Source organism: Spea bombifrons, chromosome 12 (genome assembly GCF_027358695.1).
Source record: "Spea bombifrons isolate aSpeBom1 chromosome 12, aSpeBom1.2.pri, whole genome shotgun sequence".
NCBI classification, from domain to species: Eukaryota; Metazoa; Chordata; class Amphibia; order Anura; family Pelobatidae; genus Spea; species Spea bombifrons.
In genome coordinates this window covers 2,105,000-2,132,084 of record NC_071098.1, presented here as the reverse complement: position 1 = coordinate 2,132,084, position 27,085 = coordinate 2,105,000, and the positions used below count along the sequence as shown (strand labels likewise).

Genomic DNA, 27,085 nt, shown 5'->3' with positions numbered 1-27,085 from the left:
ATGAATTACAAGGAAACACAGGTTGTTTCTATCCCTCTGCACGTTACAAGACGCGTTCCTTTCATCTTAATTCCCAGAACTCAGAGGCCCCGGGTAAATGTTTCTTGTAGAAATATTACACAAAGGGTTAATTCGGATTCCTGCCTATTTTATTATTCGCTTCTTCACATTTCTCTGGGTGGGAAGCCCGAGGGATCAGTCTTGCTTTCCTTGCTGGATTTAAACCCTTAAGAACAGCCTGCAGAAAGAACGTCTTTTATAGCATGTAAGGCGCAAAGACGGCTGACACCTCCTCGAAATATCGGACGTAAATAGGGCAACTCTCTGCACTGACGTTTCACTGGATCAACCGGAATTCTTAACTCCTCTGTCCCCCGAGAAGCAGTTTTAGTAAGAAATTCACTGGGTTATAAGTATAGAAACAGGCTTTGTCCTCTGTGCTCAGCACCCCGGGGCTGAACGCTGTGCATTACGATTAGTAGCTATCTTCAGATAATGCCACATTCAGGTGCGGACCGGAAGATGTGAGACCCTCGGGACCTCCCAGAGACCACACTTACGTGCAAGCGATACAAGTTCAAACTACATTTTAAAGCACTAACGTGTTCAAAGACGTGTTTTCTCAACTGATTTTTAAAGTTTTAGAAGTTGAAGGTGTTGTTGATCTGTACACAGGGGCCACTCTTCAAACAACCACATAATTCACATTATCTTACCTGCCAGGACTAGAAATACTCCTGTACGAGCAACCTAGACTTTTTCCCTTTTTTTTAATGGACAATAGTCTCCAACTAGCTGTATCTGTGACGATACACAATTAGAAATGACAGCACGGGCAAATGCAGCGGGGTATTTACCTCCGGCATTGCCCTATGACTATACCAGGGCAGCACCGGCCGCCACCTCCGCGCCGCCGTTCTTACTGCCGAGCGATGAGATATGATGAGAGATGATAACTATGGACGCTGTTCTGACTCCGCAAAGTCCTCCATACTGTTTGGGAAATCGGTGATCTCCCTTTTGACCGGCACACGGAGCAGAGTCGCTACAGGGAGCCTAATGGTCCAACATGGAAGGGAACCAATTACAAAAGAGATAGACCTAATTTTAGCCCCATCCCTCATTAAATATACTCCTCTCATTATTATGGTGTTTTTATCACAATTTCCGTGAGTAAATACCCTAATTTTAAGAATCGTATGGCTTGCATTAATCTTACGGGTATAGCACCGATACCTGCGCCTGATTCCATGTAAATTAATAAGAGACACTCGCCCTAGAATAGGAAAAGCCAACGCAAATAAAGTGTTTTGTTTTTAAAAAGTATAATATACCAGCCGTTGTAAAACATAAGAGGAAAATATCATTTTTTTCCGGCTTGATGGAAATGTGGTTTTCTTATTTATTACAACAGCTACACAAGGTTAATCACATGTGCCCCGTTCAATTAAAAATGTGCAATGATGGAGAATCAAAATATCTCCGAGTGTACGCCGAAGTCCCATGTCGTTTTGTTTTCCAGAACAATAGCCAAGTCTAGTGGATGCCAGCAATTTCCGGTGACAAATTTCCAAATGAGTTGAGTGCGCGGGGACTTCCAAGATCCCATCTGCTCACGTGTTTGTACAACCGAGCGAAAAACAAAAAAATAACCCAGATGACCAGGCAGAACGCGCGATGCATGCGGAGAGGTTCCACGGGCACGGCTTAATGGAATAATTAAAGGTTTTCTTATTCTAGGAAGGATTAAAGAGAAAACAATCAACTCCTGGATCTGTGTTTTGATGCCGTTAAGACGCGGAGGGTTGGGAGGTTGATGAAGATACTAAGAAAGTCTCAGGGTTTGTCCTACAGGTTCTGAACAAGCAGCTTGACTTTGGGCTCTTCTAACTTCTAACTACATTAACAGACTGGCCCCTCAAACATGAGCTAAGGGTTAGTTTCACCCTCTCCGACCCATCACCGGCCCTCTGTTGCGTCTGGACAACCTTCAGAAGTTTGAGTGCAGGTCCCCAGATATTCCATCAGGACATCTTCTCAAAACCAAGCACATGGGTAGGATGGAGGGAACCTCTAATACTCACGCTGCTGGAACAATACGCCTTTCCATTCTTGTAGTCCCAAAAATAATCATTGAATCAACTAAAGATACTCCAGTCCAGCAGATGTGAAATTGGCTTTGGAAACACCATATGGGCCACCTAATCCCCATCATCATTTCATTAGGACTGAGGTCCAGTAGTCAAACAATTTGGAATCGGCTTCGACCCGGATAGAGACTGTAAGAGTTATCAAATAATCACACTCGGAAAGTATTTTTTTATAGATGATACTAAGTATCACTTCTGGATATAAATACAGACATTCTGTGTGAGATAGATGGGCATCGTGTGCGAGGACAGAGATACTCGCTCTCCAAAGAATACTCTGCATTTCACGCCTAGATACATTTTTATTTAACCTTCGATACAGTTTCACCGCAGAAACCTTAGAAACGCGGTACTAATGGAACGAGTATCGTGTTAAGAGTTATAAACCTATTTATTTAACCGATTTATTTTTCTGTGCGTGAAATTAGCGGCCGGTCTGAGCGGTAATCGGTTAGCACCGTGTTTGTTTAAAAGAGACATCATCGTGTAATCTCACAATAACAGGCTGTCCGGGGTGTAGATGGAAGAAAATGGGCTTTATTGGACCCAAGATGTGGCTAATTGTCCTTGGGAGTCATGAAGAGATGAGGAAATAGACGGAGTGGCCCAAAAAAATCCTCTTTCTTCAGAACGAGAGAGAGAGGCAGGCGGCATCCATATGAAGAGAGGTCAGGAAAGAGGCGACCCCCAAAGCGATGAACGGGGAAGAGAAATTAAACTAGAGAGAATCCATTCTGAGCAAATCTATTTTCGAATCTATTATGGAGTCTTTATTTGAGGATGATACATTTTCTTTGGGCAACATATAAGAAGTTGTGAAGTTACATACACTTTGAGGACCTCAGAGGTCTCTTCTTCAGATGGAAAGCTGATGTAGTAAGAGTTCTGGGCTTGTATAATACCAATATTAATTAAATATATTTCGAAGTCCAGTAACGCTTTTCACAGTCACCGGGTTTGAAATAACATTCTGTCTTACAATGCGTTCTCACGGCAGGAGGGAGAGAAGATGTCATTTTTTTTGCCGATGTCAAAAAGTGGGGAATACGCTCGAGACTTATCACTATGAATGAAAATAGACCAGCGAGAGGGAGCGAGAGAGACGCAGATGAGAAATCAAACTGAAGAAGTGAGAAGAGGGTGGAAAATCCAAATATGTCTGAGCAAGAGGTGACAGACGCCACAAAAAGACAAGATACCAGAAAGAAATGGCCGCTCTGGCATGGGGGGAGGATGGAGACAGACTGGGAATACACGGGGAACGATCACTACAATACTACAATACGTGACTGCATGGACCCGGACGCTGCCACATTATGACACATCAGATACTTTGGGTCCATCATGATGTCACCATCAGTCATGTGATGCAGACGCCCTGATTCAAAAAGGGGAAAGGATTGCGCAAACAAGGCTTTCGCTGATACTGAGGCTGAAGTTAAAAGTCTGGCAGATGATTAAGGAGACATTCTCAATTATCTGAGTATTCTCCCCACTTATATATATATATATGGAACTCACCAGAAGGACCCACCAAAACGGTTCAGCTTTATTATAATGATCAGAACCAATATGAAAATCCTTGGCTGAACCATATGGACTCAGAAGATCCTGACACAGTTTTGGTGGATCTTGAGTTCATTGCAGGATTACTTGGTCAACCGTGATGATGCATGACTACTGAAGAGGAAAAATGGTGTCACAGGATCAGTGAGAAGGAAAAAAACACCCACAGGAGGAGAAGGTGAGATCGCATCGCGCCATGAAGTAAAGGAAAAAACAAAGGCCCCATAGAGAGGCGAGGGGACACATAGGAACACGCTCTGTAATGAAACCGGAGAGCGACAAAACCAGCAGGTGTGAAACAAAGGCCATGCTGCGAGAACGGACTGTTACCAGCGGCTCGCAATTCCCCAGCAAACAGCTACAAATACGAAACAACAGGAGATACATGGAGTTCCATGTTCTATTTATTATGCTATATTTACATAATAAGCCATTTGATGACCTGCTGCCAACCTGCTGACTTGAACCATATGAAGGAATGACAACTAAAGAGATGTTATAACCAGAAAGTAGGGCAACTAACACAAGTCCCAGCAACCACATGGGTATGTGGACTACCATCACTCTCAGCCAGAGGCTGAGGGGGTACTACAACCTCCAACATACTGCAAACATGGGTGAGGAACGTGCTGTGTATGGAGTTGGCTATATGCCTTTCATCTGATGTTACAGCCACGCCGGGGAGCTCCCTGGGACTGGTCTTGGGTCTTAGGACACCGGCCCAATTAATGGATGAATTACATGGATTCAGATTTTCGGGGTGATGGGTCAGATCCAGATGTTGAAGGGGTAAATTCTCAGGATAAAGTGACAGATTGTCAGGGTGATGGGGCAGATTGTCAGGGTGATGGGGCAGATTCTCAGGGTGATGGGGCAGATTCTCAGGGTGATGGGGCAGATTGTCAGGGTGATGAGGTCGATTTAGGCGTCCTGCAGTCTAATGTTGACATAATAATTTGTTGAGGTTCCATATAGAATCTTTGCTGGGATTCTAACACCTTCAGAGCAATATCATGGAGCAATGCTTCGTTACAACTAGAACAGAACCATATCCTGAAGCATCGCCTCGTTCGGGAATACGCAGGTACGAGTACCCTGTTACTTCCCATATATACAGATACATTGTAATATATACCGTCCTACAGAAAACATCCAGACCACTCACCTCTTGGAGACAGATGCCTCCAACTTATTACAGGATCCGGCTTTCCGGTGGCCATACAGACCAAGCTCACGTTGCTTCCCTCATTTACTGCAATGTTTGAGGAGATCTCTGTGATCCGAGGGGGAACTGGGAAAATTAGGGGAGAAAAAAGAAGAAAAATCAATATGTATAAAAATGTGTTCGTATTTAATACATCTAAAAAACGATACCATCAAACTATGATATGCAGAGTATCTTTATGTTATTTTTTCTGTGCAGTTCCAATATATTGATACAAAGAATACAAGCAGCAGACATTTACAGGTAAACACTACAAATGACACAAAAAACTAACAATCATATTCATTGTTACACATAACGAAAACACGTTTTTTATTGGTGGGATTTTTTTTGCAGTAATGGGCTAGTATCTGAAAGCAGCACTTTAGTCTGAGGGCCAGGCGGCCGAGACAAAGTATCTTCTCCCCGGACATTCTGACTACTCTTTGGGGGGCAGCCATAAAGTTCCCTCCACAGTTAAGACAAACAGGTTGTGATACCGATTACCGGATAGAGCAGCCTAAACATCGTGAATTTGGTTAAAACCTTCCTGCAGGTCGAAGATGAGATTTTTACCTACAGTGGCCTTCACTACCCCTTTACATTCAACAAGATCTCAAAGACTTCTTACGGACGCTCTGCAGGAGAATGGGAGATGGCTCCTCGCCTTGGCTAATAATAATAATACATTGTTTGATTCTAGACCTTATAGGCAACACAATTCTACAACGAACAAACAGAATAAAAGACGACACGCCATATTTATACACAAGCAATTCTGGGGCAAATATGGGTCAAACAATAGGAACACTGCACCAGTTTCCATGACGATTGCTCCGCAATTAGAACTTTGCTCAAAGATGTTTACAAATATGGACAATTGTCACAATTGTTACATTCTAGACAGTTTTGTAGTTCCTCCTCATAAGAACGTCCTCATCAAGTATTTGCAACATTATATCCGAAGTGTCTCGTTTAACCGGCATTCGCTCTCCTTCCCTCCTGAAGAAAGCCCCGCTCCCTCTCATGCGACACAGAAAGGTTAGAAGGGTCACTGAACGGACATTAATTATTAAACATTTTGAATGGGTGATGGTACAGAAAATTGCTGACCCTTTTTTTAATTACAAGGATAACATCGCAGCAAGCGGGGTATTGTGAAGAGGCAGGAGAGGCCGTTCTGCCGGGAGGAAGAACCTGAACAATTAGCTAAGCAAACACGAATAAAATCATTTTTACAAAAACCCTACAAGACAGCAGCTGCTTTAAACAAATTTATATAAAGCGGCAGCTAATGCGGATATAAATTATATACGGCCTCACATGGAAGGAATCGCTGCAATGAGATTAGACTTTGTCCCAAATTGCTCGGAAAATAAATGGTTTACTGAAAGCCGCAGATTCCGCACTATATGAAGAGGTTAAAAGGGTAACTGGCCTGCTTAAAAGCCCTCTTTTTTTTATCTTGTCTTTTTTTTTAACAAATATGGATTTTTAAGGTGGTTTTTTTTAATGGATAATAGGAAATGTTGGCAGGAAAGGAGAGAAGGCGATGAGGGATTCCAAGAGATAGGATTCAAGGTATATAACGTTATGGGCTGAGCTGCCTCCATGTTAATGGGGTCTCGATAAAGATGCAGGGGAGCCCCCTACACTCAACAAAGAGAGAGCCTTCATCACTCATGAAATACACCATGCGCAGGTCTGCTGATCTTCTTTCTTCTTCTTCCCACCTTCGACATCTCCATGGCTGAGACGCCTTCTCCCCTTCTGGTGCCCATCATGAACATCTTGGGCATTTATCATGGCTGAAGGTTAAAAATAAATCAGCCCCTCATCCTCTGCATAGGGTAGTTGTGTATGGCCCACAAAGACTAGTTGGCTTTGTTTTGGCTTCACTTTGATGGTACTTTGATCTGAATTGGGCAAAATGGATAGGGTTGGTGGCTCTAGAGTCAAATGGGCCACCCAGCAGTATCCCCCAAAACACAATACGTATTATCACTTAGAATACGTAGTATCCAATGGTAACACACAGCCACCAAAAGAACTGCAAGGAATTGCCCATTAATGGAGCAAAACATGGATCAGGCAAGGTGGAAGTGCCTCCTATGGCTTTTACACCATGAGTGTCTAAGTACCTTATTATGTTAGACGCCATCTTCTTGAAGGAAGAGACGGTTATTTCCTACTCCTTTAGAACTGTAAACAATTTCTGTTTTTAAAGCCCAGACCTACAAAGGTTTAATTAAGAGCAGAATAATTCTCCGTTCCCTGCATTGAAACCGTTTCATTGTTACTCAGATTCCGCTCACCCTTTGCTGAAGGGAACACAAATGACGTTACTTTGAAGTTTAATTTTTTTTATTGGACTCGCAGAAAGTCTTTATGATTTAGGGATGAAACGGATACAATGTGGCCGATTGAAACGGTGATATAATAGAGAACAGAGGACAGGAATATATCAGCACAATGGCAGCTAAAGACGGCGTGAGAAGCTCTCTCTTTGGAAGCCGGCATATTGTATCTTTTATTCTTTAATTCAAGAATGACATCACTTATATCAGGGATATTGGCAACCTTAACGAGATGTACGGTGGCTGCGGCAGGGATAGCTGCTAAGTAGGTCCCCAGATCTGCTGTGCTACAACTCTGAAGACTCACAGCCAACCTTTGGACATCCAATCGTGGGAGTGAAAGTTTGCTCCTTCTGTTTGTCTCAGCAGGACTTGGCTGGAAAAGTCACCATATCCAACTTCTGTCTCACTGTATTACCCTCTAACACTTCTGCTGAGAGGCTGTTCCATTTATCTACCCCCCTCTCGGTAAATTCCATGAAGTAGTAACCACAATAACAACCAACAAGATCAAGTGATTTCACCCCATTCCACTTCTTCTAAATGGCCCAGAATCCAATCACAATCAGTGAGCACAGAGGCGCTGGCGCAAAGTCTCAAGACTTCTTCCCAGCATGCAGTGGAGTGTTCCAATCAGCAGGAGCGTGTGTTGCCATGGTGATAAGACTACTTTTCCAGTTTTACCCCCGTTTGTTTGTAACTCGTAGCGTCGGAACTGACTGCATTAAGATGAGAGAGATGAGGGGTAGCTGACCGTCAGCTCCTCGCTTACAACTCCCATAATCCTTATCCAACAGGTCTTCAGCCAAATAATAATAATGGCAGCCAAGCCGAGGGTTTGGGTTTAGAGGGACTGGCCTCCCGCCGGCGTCACATCGCGCATGGAAAACATTCTTCCAAAGGTGCAACGCATTCAAATAAAACAACTTTCCGGTTGCACATCCATCAATTAGCGTCTCCCCGCTCCCTGCCTTCGCACACGCGTGTAATTCTTCTACATAACTAGTCTTTGTTTTAAAGCGGCTGTTTTAATGCAGGTACACTGCAATTAGCGGCGCCCGCTGTATAATTACAGCTTAGCTCGTGACAGCCGGTGAACAGCGTCTGTCAGGCTGAGAAAGTCACACATACAAACACATTGTAACAAAAAACACAAACCCAACAATACCGCGAAAGAACCGCATCGCAGCCCCAATGACACCTCCTCAACGTGCGCGGCTCGGAGGAGAGAACCAGGAGAGGGGACGGAAAAAACATTTAATTACATAGAGAGGGATTTCACAGAGTACAGGAGAGAAGTTTATTCAAAGGAGGAGAAAAGTTACAACAAGAGGACAATATCTATAAAAGAGGCTGACATGGAATGCAAGGAAGTAGATGTATAAAGCAGCCTCCCAGCAGAAGTGGTAGAGGGTAATACAGTGAGGGTATTAAACATGCATGGGATAGACATACGGCTCCTGAATCTAAGACGAGACCAACGGCTGATTAAGGTTTGAGTCGTTACACTCAGTTCTGCAAACAGACAACAATAAGGCACAAAGTAACATTAAAAGCCTCAGTAATCTCAGCCAAGCGAGGATACTTTGGGCTTCCGCAGTTGAGTTCCCCCTAAATCCAGCCCCCCGTGGGCTCCCTCCACGCGTGTTACGTTGGACTGGACGTGTCTCCGTGTATACGATCCGCTGCCGGGTGGAGGGAATCAAATGCGGCAGAAAGGATTGAAACATTCGTCTGCATCCGCCGGCTCCAACGCTGCGAATGCGAATTATCATATAATTTCATGGTAACTATTTCTCATTTCCCCTCAAATTGTCCCCACAATGTCTCATCACGGTGAATCAGGCGGTGTTAGAATTCCCCTAAATCATTTAGGAGCCGGTGAGAAATCTCTGGCCGGTTTTTACAGCGCGATATAAATTCCTCAAATCAGCGCAGAATGGATGCTCTGTCAGCTTTTTATTGATCGCTTTGTGTCCTTAATAAAAGCGGCAGAAGACGGAATATATCCCAAAACTAGTAAAACAGAAGCGCCTGCGTTGCTTTCGAAACTATTGGAAACCGCGACTAATTCCATCACAACTTGTCGGGGGGGGGGGGTTACAGAAAACCTGGATCTAGACATGTTTATTTTACTTAAATATAAAATTATTATTTATAATAAATACCAAAAATCTATTAAAATATCAAAACCAATGACATTGTGGGTCTTAAACACCAACATATAAAGTGGAGGTCGCAGCAATAACCAAATCGATGGGTAATTATTATTCTCCCGATAACTGAGAGTTATGGGAGTTGTCGCCCTACAAGGGGCTGGAAAGACTCCTGGGCAGGAATGTTCCCCAACATAAGATAACTTAACAGAAGTTTATTCCGCCGGGCGACGTAAGCGCTCATCACGGACGTCACCGGCATAAACGGCATATCCTTACAGGATAAAGAAGACGCGGCTGGCGGCACCGGCTTTATTTCTGCAATTTATAGGAAAGGGCATTTTCAGGGAGGTCAAACCAAACACCCCGACAATTTATCATCGGATCTCCCCCAGAGACCGGAGGGAATGAATGTCTCTGAAGAGAGCGCGGGAAGGTGTGAGGGAGACGCGGTTCTGTTTGAAGGCCACGTGTGGACCCTCCGTGTCTCGTGGCCGCTGCTGAGCCCATACTCCCTGGAGTCCGCGGCAGATGGAAGAAACGATACAGCGCGTTCCGTCCTCGGCTCCTCCGGAGCGTTTGGGATGAGGGACGAGGGGAAGAAGGTCATGTGGGGAACGTAAGTCTGGGCTGGATTAGACAGCGTCAGCGTTTGGCGGAGAAGTTCTGGGATATTTTTATGGGCCGTCTCTCCCTCGTGGGTTCTGAAGTACAAACTCAGCAGAATGTTCACGGAACGAGGTGTAACGGCAAATCCAGAGCCGTGTTAACCCTGTCCTGCTTAATAAAGCCTGCAATACATCTACAAAGTGCACGGTATATGTACAGCACCGCATACCCAGCGTCCACGAGTCCTTCTCTGACCAAACTCGCTTTTAGCCCAAAGTCCCTGATGCCCCTCTTTCTTCCTCTGATGTCCTTCTTTCCTCCTCTGATGTCCTTCTTTCCTCCTCTGTTGCCCCTCTTTCCTCCCCTGATGTCCTTCTTTCCTCCCCTAATGTCCTTCTTTCCTCCTCTGATGCCCCTCTTTCCTCCTCTGATGCCCCTCTTTCCTCCCCTGATGCCCCTCTTTCCTCCCCTGATGCCCCTCTTTCCTCCTCTGATGCCCCTCTTCTCTAGGAGCTCAGAATGTTTGCTGTGCTTACTCGGAATAATTTTATATTATATTATAAATGTATATTTATACACTAGGAAAAGTATATCCTCTACAATATGCCAAAACAGCAGGAGAAACGGGTCACTAGACGGGGGCCAAATGGGGGCCGATCTGCTGGGAGGTTCTGTGTTTCTATGTTTTATTAGTGGTATAGGGGGTAGTGTATTCCAGATCTTGCACCCTGACCCAGTGGCAGTGGCAGTCACGTCCGTTTATCGATGAAATACAGATTTTCCGATATACATATAATTCTTAGCGTCTGATTTTTGTATCAATATTAAAATTTAATCAGGTTTATCAAAAAAGTAAAATTTAATTTATACCCCAAACACCCACATACATGGAAAGAGCAATTGCCGGTGTAACGCACGATTATCCCACTTTATTAATTTATTCCGCCCCGTTTCATGGAAGCTGATCATGTCCTGATAACTTCAAAAGTGTCTGCGCAGGAGACGGAAGAATGTAAAAAAAAGGAATTGCCACAAAAGGCAACGATCTGCAAAAATAAAAAAAGTATTTAAAATACTAAAATCTAAGATTTCCAGAAGACATCGAAGAGAAGAAAAAACCCAAAGAAAGGAAACTTAATGAGAAAAAAAATGTCAACACTGACAGATCCACTTTAAATTGAAATTTGAAAGAGCTTTCCTCGTACGTCTCACAGCGATTGTTTCAGTGTCAGAATCCGACTTCCAGAGCCGCCTCCCCCTTCGAAAAAAGGAGAAAAACGTCTAAAAAGGCAGAAATATATATAAAAAAAAACGATGGAGGGTTCGGGAGGCAGCGATGGGGACAAAATGAACCAAAAAGCAATGCAGAAAACTCCAGACGTGTCTGTGACGATAGAAGTGATTAATTCCACCTTACAGATCTCTGACCTCGCCTGGAGTAGTGGATACAGTGCTGGAGTCCCAATCTCTAGAAGGATATTGACATATTGGAGAGAGTTCAGAGGAGGGAGACTAAGATGGGTCTGCAGGATAATAACGATCAGGAAGGACTGAGAGAAAAGTTATAACAAGAGACCCGGATCTAACACTAGAGGGTCTGAGGCTTAGTAAGGAGGCTTTATGTTACCAAGAGAGTCGTAGTTAAGTGGAACAGCCTCCCAGCAGAAGTGGTAGAGGGTAATACAGTGAGGGGTATTAAACATGCATGGGGTAGACATACGGCTTGTGAATCTAAGACGAGACCAACGACTGATTGAGGTTTGAGTCTTTACAGCAGGAGAAACGGGCGACTAGACGGGGGCCGGATGGGGCCGATCTGCTGGCAGCTTCTGAGTTTCTTTACAGAAACGTCAGGCTGCTGTGAGATTCCGGTCTGTCGGCCGCGGTGAGTTGAGGAGGATCCGCCGTGACGCCGCTGTGCGATGATTCCACAGATACGGCGCGGGGTGATTGTAAAAGACTTTCTCGGCCGGCTGAGATCAGCAAGTCCTGAAAACTCCTGCAGACGGCAGATATGAAGAGCTTTATACGGGGGGGGGGCAGTCAGAGGGAAAGCCGATGTCTCTCTCAGCCTCTTGCGATGAAAGCCGGAGACGATTCCTGCCGCAATATCCTCCTAATTAATAGAAAATACACTTTACGCTTCTGCAGCTTTATTTGCAACACAGATTTTTAAGTGGAACTGTAGCATTAGAAACATAATATCTGCCGGCAGATCGGCCCCATCCGGCCCCCGTCTAGTCGTCCCCCGTCTCCTGCTGGAAATAGTGATCTATACATGTTACTGCCATTATCCCAGCTCGGAGGAGAGAAGAGAGAGTGAGGGATGGGAGAGAGAGACGGGGAGAGAAAAGAGAGAAGAGATAGAGGGGATGGGAGAGAGAGAGAGACGAGGAGAGGGGAGATTTAATGAAAGGACTGGAGGGAAGAGTTGGAATGGAAGGAAGTTTTACTGTACAGAAGGGGTGGTAGAGAAGTAGAACAGCCTCCCAGCAGAAGTGGTGAAAGTTAGCACAGCGAGGATGGGACGACAGACTGTGAGTACTGTTCAGGTGACGGAGTGCCTTTAAAGTTTAAGAAACTAAAGAGAGACAAAGTCAGGTCACCTTCAGATGCGTTAACCATCAGGTGTCTCATCCGGGGGGTGCCTTATTGCCATTACCGGCAAACAAAGACACACAACCGAGATAATCAATGGCCGGCCATCTGCTCGCCAGTTTACTGACGGGAAAGAGATGCAGCGGAAGCAGCTGGAGCCGGTGAAAGGGCCGAGAGCGGCACACAACGCAAACTCCAGCCTGATCCCTTCCAGTCATCTACAGCGAAACATTCCGCCCTTTTCCATGTTTTCCGGGCGCCGTGGCCCTAAATGTCGCGTTTTCACCGGCATTATTAATGCTACACGGAGCTACGTCACGCTTCACCTTCGCTGCAGACCGGACTCGTTCCCCGTCTGATGATAAACGGCCGCCGAGGAGCTGCATGCGCCGCGCGTCTTAAATATAGAACGGAAAAAACCGCATCGGAGCAAATTCTAAAAATAAACTCCGTCCGCCGCGATAATCCGGGCAACATGTATAACTTAATCCAATATCCAGCGTATATCACAGAACTACGGTAACCTCGCCCTTATAATCTGATTTTGATTTATTGCACATTAATAGAAGGAAAACAAAGACGCCCATAAAATTCTGTAACATTGGGGGTCATCTATAAAAAAAAAAAAAGTAAATCTGGTGCAAAGTTTGGAAAGTGGTCTTATCGCCATGACTACCAACTGAATGGACAAATCAGCAGAAACATTATATGTATACAGCGCTGGGTTATATTACTGTATACAGTGCTGGGTTATATTACTGTATACAGTGCTGGGTTATATTACTGTATACAGTGCTGGGGGGTTATTACTGTATACAGCGCTGGGGGTTATAATACTGTATACAGTGCTGGGGGTTATATTACTGTATACAGCGCTGGGTTATATTACTGTATACAGCGCTGGGTTATATTACTGTATACAGCGCTGGGGGGTTATTACTGTATACAGCGCTGGGGGTTATAATACTGTATACAGTGCTGGGGGTTATATTACTGTATACAGCGCTGGGGGTTATATTACTGTATACAGTGCTGGGGGTTATATTACTGTATACAGCGCCGGGGGTTATTACTGTATACAGCGCTGGGGGTTATATTACTGTATACAGCGCTGGGGGGTTATATTACTGTATACAGTGCTGGGGGTTATATTACTGTATACAGCGCTGGGGGTTATATTACTGTATACAGCGCTGGGGGTTATATTACTGTATACAGCGCTGGGGGGTTATATTACTGTATACAGCGCTGGGGGTTATATTACTGTATACAGCGCTGGGGGTTATTTTACTGTATACAGCGCTGGAGGTTATATTACTGTATACAGCGCTGGGGGTTATATTACTGTATACAGTGCTGGGGGTTATATTACTGTATACAGCGCTGGGGGTTATATTACTGTATACAGTGCTGGGGGGGTTATTACTGTATAGAGCGCTAGGGGTTATATTACTGTATACAGTGCTGGGGGTTATATTACTGTATACAGCGCTGGGGGTTATATTACTGTATACAGCGCTGGGGGTTATATTACTGTATACAGCGCTGGGGGGTTATATTACTGTATACAGCGCTGGGGGGTTATATTACTGTATACAGCGCTGGGGGGGTTATATTACTGTATACAGCACTGGGGGTTATATTACTGTATACAGCGCTGGGGGGTTATATTACTGTATACAGTGCTGGGGGTTATATTACTGTATACAGCGCTGGGTTATATTACTGTATACAGCACTGGGGGTTATATTACTGTATACAGCGCTGGGGGTTATATTACTGTATACAGCGCTGGGGGTTATTTTACTGTATACAGCGCTGGGGGTTATATTACTGTATACAGCGCTGGGGGTTATATTACTGTATACAGCGCTGGGGGTTATATTACTGTATACAGTGCTGGGGGTTATATTACTGTATACAGCGCTGGGGGTTATATTACTGTATACAGCGCTGGGGGTTATATTACTGTATACAGCGCTGGGGTTTGATACACAGTTGCTGTCCGTGGTGCTGACTGCAGTCAATTCATTAAGTTCCTCGGCAGTCAGATAAAGGATTCCTGTTTGATAAAATAATGAATGTTGCCAATTTTTGAACAGGTCCTCAGAGTTTAGTTTTTTTTTATATTTTTTAAGTGTTTCTGAATTCGATATATAATTACTGAGCATTTTGGACATTTTTTCTTTTATTTCCCGCACACGCTCTACGACATGTTCTGGTGTTATAATCACTTACTTCAAAGGAGGAGAAATGTTAGAACAAGAAGCCATGATCAAAAACTAGGGTCAGAGGATGAGATGGAATGCAAAAAAGATTTACTTTACCGAGAGCCTCCCAGCAGAAGTGGTAGAGGGTAATGCAGTGAGGGTATTAAACATGCATGGGATAGACATACGGCTCCTGAATCTAAGACGAGACCAACGACTGATTAAGGTTTGAGTCTTTACAGCAGGGGAAATGGGCGACTAGACAGGGGAGACATTTGTGTTATTATGAAATTTAAATAAATGTAAACCTGAAATCCAAACAATTCCGTCTGCGTTAATTATTACTAGAGATTGTGTTTTTAGCGGCAGGTCTGCTTTGATTGCATTATTCGACACGCTGCAGAAAGCTGTCTGACGAAGTAACGCATCACCTGATCGCTGTCATTCTCCGAGAGACCTGTTTGTGCCGACACATGGAAAGGGCGATACGGGCAACGGCTTCGCCGTAAACATCTCAAGGTCAGGAAGGTCAGCAGCAGGTTTGGGGAAAACGATTGCAAGAAATGTATCTTTACAGGTGATTAAAGGCAAACTCATTAATAGCTAATTTTATCACGACTCAATGGCTCGGATCACTAAGCGATTAAAGAGTTAATTCATCAGCCTGCTTTTCAGTAAAATGTTTCTTCAAACATTGCATAAAAATATTAATGAGAATTACAAATTCTAAGTTGAAATGTGAAAGAATTGATGGCGTAAAGAGGCGTTTTCTACGGCTTTATCCCGCTGCTTCCCTAGGTTACAGAAAGCATGCGCGGCTGCAGCGGCCAAGAAACGCTTATTATGCTGCACTGCGCTGTCCTCATCCCTCTACGCTTTTCATTAGAACTCATAAAATTAGCGTTTAATCACAAATGCTTCATTCTGGTTTTCTTGAATGGCCATTAACGATCGATAACGACAATTAGACTTTAGCTAATATACCTGACACAGGGAGACGGCAGCTGTTTTTAGGTCGTCGGGAGGATTGAAATACCCAGACTGTAAAAAAACAAAAAAACAGCAGGGGGGGGGCGAGGGGTACATTGCGTGGATAAGCATACGGCTCCTGAATCTAAGACGAGACCAGCAGGAGAAATGGGCGACTAGACGGGGGCCGAATGGGGGCCGATCTGCCGGCAGCTTCTATGTTTATACAGAAGCTTTTTTGGGGGATATGGGAAAAGCGCGTCCCAAAAATAATGGGGCGAGGGGAGGTCTGTGGGTGCAGACACTTGCATGGTCTGATATTGGGGTAACAAACAAAGGGTGTCGGGGTTTCAAGTAACGCCGTGAGAGATCAGTGAACGGGCTCCATCATCTTAAATGCTCTAAGAAAACTCGCAGACCTTGAACAGACCTTGAATGCCAACGTTTCCACCAAAAGGTCTTCGTCAGAACCAAAAACCCTAACTGATAATAAAAGATGACAGATTAGTTTTATGAACGTGTGAGGAAGATGCGGCGGCAGAACTGGACCGCGGCGGGGTTCACGGGGACGGCTACATGGAGAATATTTCCCAAATACTCTCACGACCACCACACGTGACTCGCCGTTTCCCCGCAAAAGGTGCAAATGTCCCCGCCGTGTTTCTACTTTTATTCTCCAGTTTTAAAAGTATCCGATTATATTAAAAATACCCGATAATACGCCTCAGTTGGAGATATTTTGGACATTTCGCTAAACAACAACCGCGTAGACAACCGCTTTATCCGACCGGTGAGGGAGACGATTGCTTGCTTTCTGATGACGGAGACGGAGATTAGGAACATTATCTAAAAAATACACAGAACAGGGAGCACAAACCCTATAAAAGCATAAAAGTCTTCAACATTCAGATTCCGGGGTTGCCGCTGGAATAATAAAGTGTTATCTTTCTATTCATCCTGACTGTTTTATAAACTTTAGGAATAGTCCTAATGATAGATAATACTCTGGGTGAGGCAATCATCTTCGCTTTAATGCTTTCTTTAATCTGGAAATATCCATCGGATAAATTATTGCATTTGACTGTAAAATAAAGGATTTGCGGAAAGCGAAAGATCTGCCGTGAAATTGTTTTTGAAGAATTTATCTGACAAACAGGTTATTGTTGACCCCGGCGACTCGCCGAATGCGTCAGAATAATCCTTCTACCGATATTCTCTGCTACTGCCGCCGTTCCAAAATCCACAGATTGAGGTCCTTCTTGTATCACATCGCTTTGGCAACTTCTCTCTATTATTAGAGATTTGGCTCGCAGAATCTATCTTATAAGGATTGTAAGACATTAAAACAAGCGTCTCTTATATTACAGACCACATTTAGAGCAATCAAAATGTGAATTTAAACAGTTTTTTTAATCTAAAACCACATCGTCTTCTTCGTCAGCTGCTGAGCGCAGCTGTTTCTTTCTCGGCGGCGGGGGCCAGATCCTCAAATCGCATTGAAAGCGCAGAATACTCATCAGAACCAGATGCAACAAAGTTAGTGTCTTTGTCAAAAGTGTAAGAAGTTAAAAGCACAAAACAAAAACTTTTACAATGGAACGAGCAAACAAGGAGCTCGTGATTGTATGGGGCTCCTTTCATGAAACCGGCTTCAAAGCGCCTTTGTTGGCCGGTAACTTGGTGACATTGGCCAAAGTATGGTTAGAATGCCACAATTAGCCATATACACAAGACGTGGTTTGGCGTCGAGAGAGTAAACATGCGCGGGATAGACATCCGGCTCCCGAATCTAAGACGAGACCAACGGCTGATTAACGTTTGAGTCTTTACAGCAGGAGACGTGGGCCGAATGGGGCCGATCTGCCGGCAGGTTCTGTGTTTCTTAGCAATTACTTTTCTTCTGCCGTTGAGCCCCTGCGACGACTTATCTGCTGCTTTTCCGTTTTAATGGCTCCTTGAGGCTGACGGGCACCATATGCATATCGAAAAGTCAGCTCCGAAAAGTTTCTTCTTCAAACGCTGGGTTTGCTCTGTGTAACGAACAGTTCAACCAGCGAAGAGACCTTAAATTTACTATACATTACACAGGGCCGGCTCAGCCCTTCCTGCTAGAGAAGCTCAGTGGGCCTGACCCTTCATAATGCGCAGTCAGGTTTATATACATAAAAACGAAAAATCCACATTAATAATCCCAGCTCCATCCCATACTTGTTTCGTGTCCAATTCTATTACATGTTACAGGGTTTTTCCCCCTTTATTGTTTGTGTATACGTTGCTCTGAACACCTGGCATCGTGCGGCATGCGCTGGCGGCCGGGTTCCTTGCGTCTCTCTATGTTAATGTTTGTCGGCGCGCTGGCATCTCATTAATACGTGGCAATCATTAGTAAAACCATGAAGTATTATAGAAAGCGAAGCATAAAGATTAACGGCGTTCGCCGGGTCCTGCGAAGTCAGACTTCTCAGCCTTGTTCGGTTGCAAAAAGCGAAGAATGAAGGACGATGTCCAACAGAGGAAAGGGATAAAGGAACCCAGAGTACAGAAAGAATGATGAAAAGCAACCCGAGGCTCGGATCTGCCTATGGAGATGCTGCTTCTCCAACAATCCCTTTAAAGACTGGCCTTGCTCAATACATCTGCACATTCGCACAGACCTGGCCCCGGCGCAGAGACGCGGTTCTTCCTCCCCAACTGCTCTTTGTTGGTATAAAGTGACAGCGACAAACGGATACGCAAAAAAACACACAACCATGGATTCAAAGAGCTGCTCTCACACAAAGAATACTCAGTGCCTTTACTTACAATCTAGGGAGGAAAACTGTATTCTGTGGGCTGTTGTAGGGCAACATGACATGTAGCGTAAGGAGGTTTTAGTTTAGTGATATAGTGGTAGATCAATGGAAAAGCCTCCCAGCAGAAGTGGTAGAGGGTAATACAGTGAGGGTATTAAACATGCATGGGATAGACATACGGCTCCTGAATCTAAGACGAGACCAACGACTGATTAAGGTTTGAGTCGTTACAGCAGGAGAAACGGGCGACCAGACGGGGCGTTATGAGACGCAGGGAAGAATACATTTCAGAATCTTTACTTCGTCCATAATTAAAATGCAGCATTCCGCTGGAGACAAACTGCTCCGGGTTATCGTTTCCGACATATATGATCGCGATAAATAAAAAGGCTTTGCAGGAGTCAGTCGGTAAACACGAGGAAACGGGGCCAGGATTAGCAAAATGTTTCTTATCAAAACTCCATCATGTTGAGATGTTTGCCTTCTTACAATTGCTTCTTGAGGAGCTTTTTGTTTATACTTTGCCCATCGCTAAGACACCAAAGGGTTAATCGCCTGGTACCATATTGCTTGGGTCACTCTAGGGATTATGTCGTTATATGGATCTGTGGCACGCTGGGGTTAATCACATTAATCTCACGTGTCGTGTATGGGGGATCCTTTGAATGTTCTACAATTCCTTGGATGTATTTGGTGCTCCGGCCATTAATAAGAAACCAATAAGTGAAAAGTGTATGCTCTCCTGTCACGATCTGACGGGCAAGTCGTCGGCGGGCAGGGATAGTTCATCTGTTGCACGCATTAAGCGGCTGCCGTGCAGGGTGGGTGAAGTTAAACGGCCCCGCAGCTTCATTTAGATGGTGGGTGATTTGGTTAGATTTCTCCAACCCATTAGCTCTGTTTGTAAAAGAATCTTTCAGATTAAAGCTTTAGAACGTTTCCGGAATAGAATAGAATTTCCGCAATCCCCCAGAACCTTTCCTTATCTGCTCGGGACACGCTGCGGCTCGGATCAATGCGGCTTTCGCCGTCTCCCCAAATACTCCGCGTGAATCTCTCCCTCCCGGCCCCCCTCGCTCCGGCTCCGCGGCTCAGATGTACGGCTACCATGACCAGGTAATTAAGCCGCAAACAATGGCAGTGGAATGGAAGATTAACGCCTCTATGGATGAAGTGGGAAGTTATTTCCAGCTAACAAAGCCGCGTCTGATTGTAATAACAAGGACAATTCAGTGGGGCAGATACGGGGGGCCACGTTCTGATAAACACGCAGGACACTTTCTTCGCTGATTTCTCTGTGTGATGTCCCTGGAAGCTGAATACTTTTCAATGCCTCGCATTCCTTTCAGATCTTGGCTATTAAAGAGATTAAAACACAGCCTTGGTCTGCTAGCAAAACATGCAGAGCCTTACTCCCCGAACGACCCACGCCGCCGCCAACGCAACGGAGGAGACGATGTTTGAGCATCCGGATACCCAACAAATACACGGAATGGAAACGTTTATTTTAGAATCCTGCTGTGATGAACGTAAAAACCGACGTGTGAGAATATCCGGATCTATAGTGATGCCTCCTGTACAAACCCCAGAGCCCCCGGGAGATGGGCCGCCGGTGAGAGCTCATGGAAGCCAACCCCGGGAGGTTCCACGGCACCAACATGACGGTATTCATGTATAGTCGCTCATCCCATGGGCTTCAAATTACTCTCCCAAGGGAACATATGTTATGATATACGGGTACAGAAGGCCGGCTTACAGCCTACTCGAGACTTTAAACCAAGAATCAGGAATAAGGGTTGTTATGGTCCATTGGGCATCCAGGGGCCCTTCCAGCCAATCACACTTACAGAAAAAGTTTAGCCAATTAGATTCCTGTTCCCAATGAGTAACCAGCATCTCTCGGTAGCTGTGAAACAGATCATATGGTGAGCCTCTTGTATGAACGAGCTCTACGCATGGAACGGCAGCCCTGTGTGTTCGGTTAACCGGCCGGTAAATTATATTTCATTATGAATTACGTTCCGCTGCGCTTTTTGCTGCAAACAGAACTGCAAATTCCTGACTTCATTAATAACCTACTTTCCTCGTCAGCTTCATATAAAATTCCACGCTGCAGAAAAGAGTCATTTCACAGACTTGCCTAAAGATGTTTTCTTGCAGAAACATGCAAATCGACAAGTACCCAAAATAAACCTTTTGCCAAAGGAAGAATGAGTTTAAACACCTCTAGAGCCTTACACGGAACAATACACGTGGACAATATGACAGGTCCAATCAGGGCTGATATACTGCGGGAACGCAGAAATAACGCCATGTATTTAAGTGTTTGTATGCTCTGCCTTTACAAGCAGAATAGAATTCCTTTTCATGCATGACTCCACTAAATACACCCTAGAGATCTGCTTCTGTAAAACAGACTATCGACAGAAAAAAAGACGTCCAAAATAATTCTTCAGAATACGTTGAGCAGAATAACAGAACTGATAAGTAGAACGTACCCTGCTTGGCGATGCCAATTTTACTTTTTCCCCCTACAAAATTCTCTTAAAAACAAAGAAAAAAAAAAACACTTTATAGGAAGTTGATCCCATTTAATAAAAAGAAGGTTTGGCTATTGGAGAGCTCGGATTAGTGAAGAGTTTGGAGATGACCATGTTGGCCACTCTTCTAATAAACTGTATTCCCCACAATCGTTGTTACTTTGTTTCCATCGTAAAGTTGATCGATCGCTTACCTTGTACGATGAGATGTACGCGGGATGTTTTCGGCTGATTGTCCGTCTGCACAGAGCAGGTATAAGCTCCCTCGTCGTAACTGTCCACGTTCTGGATCTCGATGCTGAACTGGCTCTGTGTGTTGGCCAGAAGCACCACGCGAGGGTCTATTGACCACTTGTCGTTGCCGGTGTACAATATGGTGCTGCGGTTCAGCCAAGCCACCCGCGTCACTCTGCTGTCCACTGTGCATCTGCGGAGACAGAAAGTGTAGGAAGAGTTAACATATAAAAGGGCAGCGAGAGGAGTTCATTGATGTAACGGACAAATCCCTTTCTGAAGGTCAGCATTGCTGATCCTAAAGGAAAGTATAACATGGACATCGTGTTCCATCTTATTGATCCCCATAAGTCTACGTGACACTTGCCCACTGGTAGAACCGGAAGAGTTCCTTCATAGAAGATCGTCTAGCGAAGGGCATGAATTGGTGATACTACTTTTAAGAAAGTGAGCCACCAGGTTGAAGATAAAGACCAAACTTCTGTTGGCACAGACCTGGACCAGACATGGTGATGCTTCCTTATTGATAGATTTAAGGATAGCGGCTGGAAATGACTTGAAATTGGGGAGGTAGAATTAAGAAGCCCCTGAGGGGGTGGTTCAGGGGCACCTACAGCAATACAAATAAGGCTTTACATTTAAATAAAATGGACATTCGGATGCTGATTTTGCCGTTTTTGATTTTTCTGGATAAACTACAATGTTGCAAACTTTTGATAAACTGGAGGAGTCGGGGTCCCTGTAGAGGAAGCACCTTAAGCAGCCCATAGAAAACTTTACAATCTTTGGGGCATTTATTGCTAAACAGTAACTCATCTGGGCACAAAGATGCTCCAAAGTAAGGGATTTAAAATAGAGGAGACTCTTAGAGACCGAGTCAGGTAAATACACGAGGTTCTCTCATCTCCAGTCTGTTCGACACGAGCGACAACTAAAGGGATTAGAACGGGGGAGCCGAGACATCGCGGGAGAAAGCGGAATCTAAGCTGTTTGTGATTAAATCTCATTTACCAAAAAGTTACAAAGAATGCTAAAAGAATTTTGGTCCAAGCCTCAGCTTCTTGTACTCTGAGCGGGTTAAATCTCTAAGCTTCAACAAGTACATGCGCATCTAATTTCCAGGTGGAGAAAAAGCTCTAGCCTCTTAGGACATTAAATAGACCCTTATCTCCTACCCAAACACTACTAAATAAAATTCATATTCCATTTGGCTTCTGCTGGGAAATTCTCCGCAGTAAGCGTTTTTTGAATGCAATGTAGGCAAATTCTCAAATAATTGAGGGGACTTTTAGTCTGCAACCTGGTCGCGACCGAAGGCTCTTAAACCTCTCGTGCAACAGGCGGCACAAGTCGCTAGATGTTTCTCTACTTTCTAAGCATCGTTTTGGGCCGCTGTATCGTTAAGGCTGGAGAGGTCACGCTGTAGGTATCTCTAACACAGACATTGCCAATTAATTTTGGTCAAAGCAAAGATAACCTGGGCTCGCTTTGCTGCATTGGAACCGATGGTTCTCCTGCGCCGGATCCATGTATCACAAATAGAGAGCGACTGCTTCACTACACGTATGGGTGCAGCGTGACCCCCTCATTCTAAATCTTCAGAACTATCCTTCTTTTACAAATCAATATGCCATCTTGTCCTTTTATTCCCACTACATTCCATCTTCTCGCTCATTCTCGCTCTATCACCCATATTTCATCCAATACATCCATTCTCATCGGGGTCTGTTCTCCTGCAAGGAGTTCTGCGCTGCTCCCTACTCATCCCCCCATCGCCTCCCTGCGCTCAGATATTCCCAGTAAATACAGATCGACTACTTCTGAATGATACAAATACTATCGCCCTGGGTGGATCTACAACTATGAAGATAAATCTACCGTAGGATGATTCAGAAGGTGGCAAAAATGAAAATTCCTGGATCTACGTTACTTGTCTCATAGATGGGGGGTAACTGTACTCCCTAACGCCAGAAACCCACCAGACAACCCAATAAATGGGTCCTCTATTTCACAATCAAATCACAAACTCATTGCTGGTTATTCATCCAGATATTGGATGATCACAGAAATTAGTAGATGAAGACGAATCTCACGGTGCCCAAGCAGCCCAAATGGTCCAATCAATCTAAACCAGGTTAGAGTTTTCTCTTTCTGTGTCGAGTCTTTTTAGTTTACAAAGTAACAAGCCGACGATCCAATTCTCCCGCACCCAGCAGGGCAGACTCATCCCTTCTTTGAGGCAAACAATGGTCTTCACTCGGGCTTCGAGAACTTTCACGCTTGGCCTCTACACTTGTTTAATATTAAGATTACCAAAGAACTGCTTTCCGATTCCTCTGCTAAAGCCTTCCAGATCCTAAATACCGGTATCACCTCCTTTCTGCACCCCCTGAGACCCCGACTGAAAGCTGCAGATAATCTCCCCTTCTGGAAAGACGTCGGTAAACAAAACAGCCTCTGCTTGTATTTGTCACACAAAAAATAAGCGAAGGGAATATGGAGTCCCTCTCGCCGGGTTCTCCGCCAGCTTTCTCTCTCTCTCTCATTTGCATAAGTATTAAGCCCTGAAACAATGGCTTATCAAAGACGTCTGCATCTGTGATGTTTTCACAGACACGGCACATGGAGAGAGGCAAAGGGCACAATTTGGAGGCTGTGACCTCCCACTAAATTACCAGGGCGAGTGTTTGCACCCCTCTCCAAATATTAACAGGCAGCGAGTTGGAATTTTTTGTTTGCCGCTCCAAATCTTTTTGTTATTATTAGAAATGGCAGCTGAAAAAGAATTTCTAAAGGAACTGTGAAGGAGGGTGCGATGGATCCCGACGCCGCCACCATAAACGCAGTAAAAAGAGATCTAACTGGGAAATAACTGGTGTGCGAGAGATGGAACCTGTAACTAAGAAAAGAAGGACTCAGCGGGGGAAATTGAAAGGAAATGGGGGGTCAAGTAAGATGAAGAAGACGCTTTCATAGAATGCGACGGGATTTATTGTGCGGACAAACAGTAAAGCGGGGACACAGAGAGAGAGACGGGCAGGCTCTGGGACTCCTGCTGCCATAGTACATATCACCAGCAAAGCATCACAGGATCCTCAGACTACAACCGCAATGCACGTGATCTCTCTTCCAACGCACCGGACACGAGCCGGAGATCAGTGGATCCAGAAAGCCGTCTCGAGCCGTGGAGGAGATGATGCAACCCCCCCCAAGCGAGTGACAGCAAGCGGCGTCCATGCAGGTTCTGGAATGAGTTTGACAGATTGTCCGATGGCTACCAGCATCTCAGCATCCGCTCGAGATAAATCTAAAACTGCAGGAGCAAAGCCACAACGCACACACGCTATTCACTAAAACAGTCACGGACTCAAGCAGCGTGCTAACGTGATGAGATGTATCCGATCCTGTACTGGGGTTCATGCATTAAACATGGGAGATCCAAATGAGATCCAGAAGATTGTCCATGGGCCATTTGGGGTAGTAATGACCATAAAAAGTAAATTCATTTAAATTCCATATTCACGCCATAGGCCGGCCAATAGAAAAAGAAACATTTGGCTAGCGCCTGAGCTTGGTTCATCCAATAACGAGGCTGCCTGAGGGTGCTAGGAGTTATGCAAAAGCCAATCTCTGTTTGAAATACACAATTCAGGAAAAAATCTCTTAAACATTGTACACCGCTATGGAATTAGATGGTGCTATATAAAACAATAAATAATAATAAACGCACAGAATGCAGATTATACAGCGTCGGTCCAAATAGCGTCATTGCGGTCAATGGCGAGTTCCTGCGAAGGCGTTTTTATGAAGGCTCCGGCAGTGAAGGGGTTCAGACATTTTTGTCATGTCCCAGCTGCATTACGGTGTCCGCAAAAACTCTGTGAATCCAATTTAAGAACAGATTACCTCCCTCTCACTTACTTCATTTGAAGCAATTATATGTTAATTTCCATTGAAACGCGCCTAATGCATACCAATAGCGGCTCCCACCTTCACGGAATATTTTAAGAAATCGACTGGCTCCGGCGGAACACGGAGTTAACCCCTTCACCTCCAGGAGACCAGGTTAAGACGCCGTCTGCTCGTATATGATTTGGGGGCTTATTCACTAAACCGAGAGTTTGCAGGTGAGTTGAACATTTTAAATCTCACCGTGCCTTCTGATGAGGCAATCCCAGAGAGTTTCTCCGGATCTGACCGTGTATTCTGTAACGCACAGAAAATACAGGGGTAGTTTACAAAATCATTATTTTATATAACTTGGGGCAGATGCCACGCATCCACGGAGGTAGTAGGAGCAGAAAAGGATCCTGACGATGGTTAAATGCATGTAACGCTGTGTTGAAGAACAGACCGCTATGAGTGATGAGTGGAAGAGGAGCGAATGTTCTGCCAACACGGCTTCCATATACAATGTATCGCATCACGTGTTACAACGAGGACAAACGCTCACTTTCCTGTAACAGCGAATGGCTAGGAGTTGATGTAAATATTTTGGCGACCCCCATCGCTTGCATGACCTGACAACGGCGTCAAATAACGAGAAATATGATTGTGGAGGAATGAGCAGGAGCCCCGGCGGCAGCGGAGAGCGAGAGAGACTGAGTGATGGCGCGCGGGTTAAGGACGCAGCCGTATTCACAATCACACACACGACCGCTGAATTCAGACGTTCACCGCCAGTCAAACTGAACAGATTGAATTCAATAGGGCTATTCATTGGACAGGGCTGCCTTCTGACACGCGACAGCAGAGCCGCTAACCCCGCTTATTACAGCTCCTGTTAACCGTTCGCTGCGGAGCTGCTGGCAGAATTACGCTTTAGGGATCTCTATGGCAAACAAGGGGTTAAGAAAGAGACGCTACAAGGTAGAATATAATTAAAGAGCGTGAAGAGTCGGGGTTTATCTATATGCCCCCGTAAGGGATTACGCCCCCTCTGGTTGTAGGCTGCAATGTCGATGCTCGTTGGCATGGATAACCGCAGCATGCATGGAGTGGATGCAAGAATGCCTACGCTATGTGTATTAAAGGGTTAAAAGGCAATTTCTACGACCAAGTTTGTGTTTTGAGTAAAATATGGCGCTGGGTAAAAGTTTTACAAAAAAAAAGAAAGAACTTAAATGTAGAGAAAAAGACAAACTAAGAGAGACGTGAAAAGTCTGACGCGTCGAGGTGCGAAAGAAAGGGGAGAAAAGGCAGTGAAGAAGAAGAAGGTTCCGGAACGAGGAGGTATAATTACGGATAAAAGGAAAGGCCGCAGAGATGCTGCTGCAGAGAAAGAAGCGGCAGGCTTTTCTCTATTTATTAATCTTTATGTGACCCTCTAACGTCACGTCCCCCCGTCTGCCTTCACGCGGCGGCCTCCGGGTGCCCCCTTGAGCGTGTGAGAGGCAGATTGGGAAGAAATGTCTCTAATTGTTAATTCACGTAAATTTACCTATTTGGGCTCCAAATTCCTTTTTATAAATTAATTGGAACAATATAAACCCCCCCCCTCCACAGGGAATACTCCCCAATGAAGCTGCGCAGGGTGAGAACGTGTACAGCGCAAAGTAAAAGAGGGGGCGCTTTTCACAATCAAGATATTTTCAGCAGCTTAACAAAAGAAGAGGGCAGAGATAATTTATGAGGAGGAATAAACATGCAGTTAGTTGGGAAATGTATGGAAACAAATTGTTGTGATATGACATCATATCC

The 27,085-nt window shown here is 44.7% G+C and overlaps 1 protein-coding gene across 2 annotated transcripts in view; it reads right to left on the bottom strand.

The window, feature by feature from the left end:
• Positions 1 to 27,085, bottom strand: part of LOC128470698 (protein CEPU-1-like) — a 275,403-nt gene that overhangs the window by 38,433 nt on the left and 209,885 nt on the right. For both annotated transcript variants that reach the window (XM_053452605.1, XM_053452606.1), the window contains exons 3-4: positions 21,346 to 21,578; positions 4,882 to 5,007 (exon numbers count right to left, since the gene is read on the bottom strand). In XM_053452605.1, the coding sequence (XP_053308580.1) occupies positions 4,882 to 5,007; positions 21,346 to 21,578 (359 nt within the window). The remainder of the gene's footprint in view (positions 1 to 4,881; positions 5,008 to 21,345; positions 21,579 to 27,085) is intronic.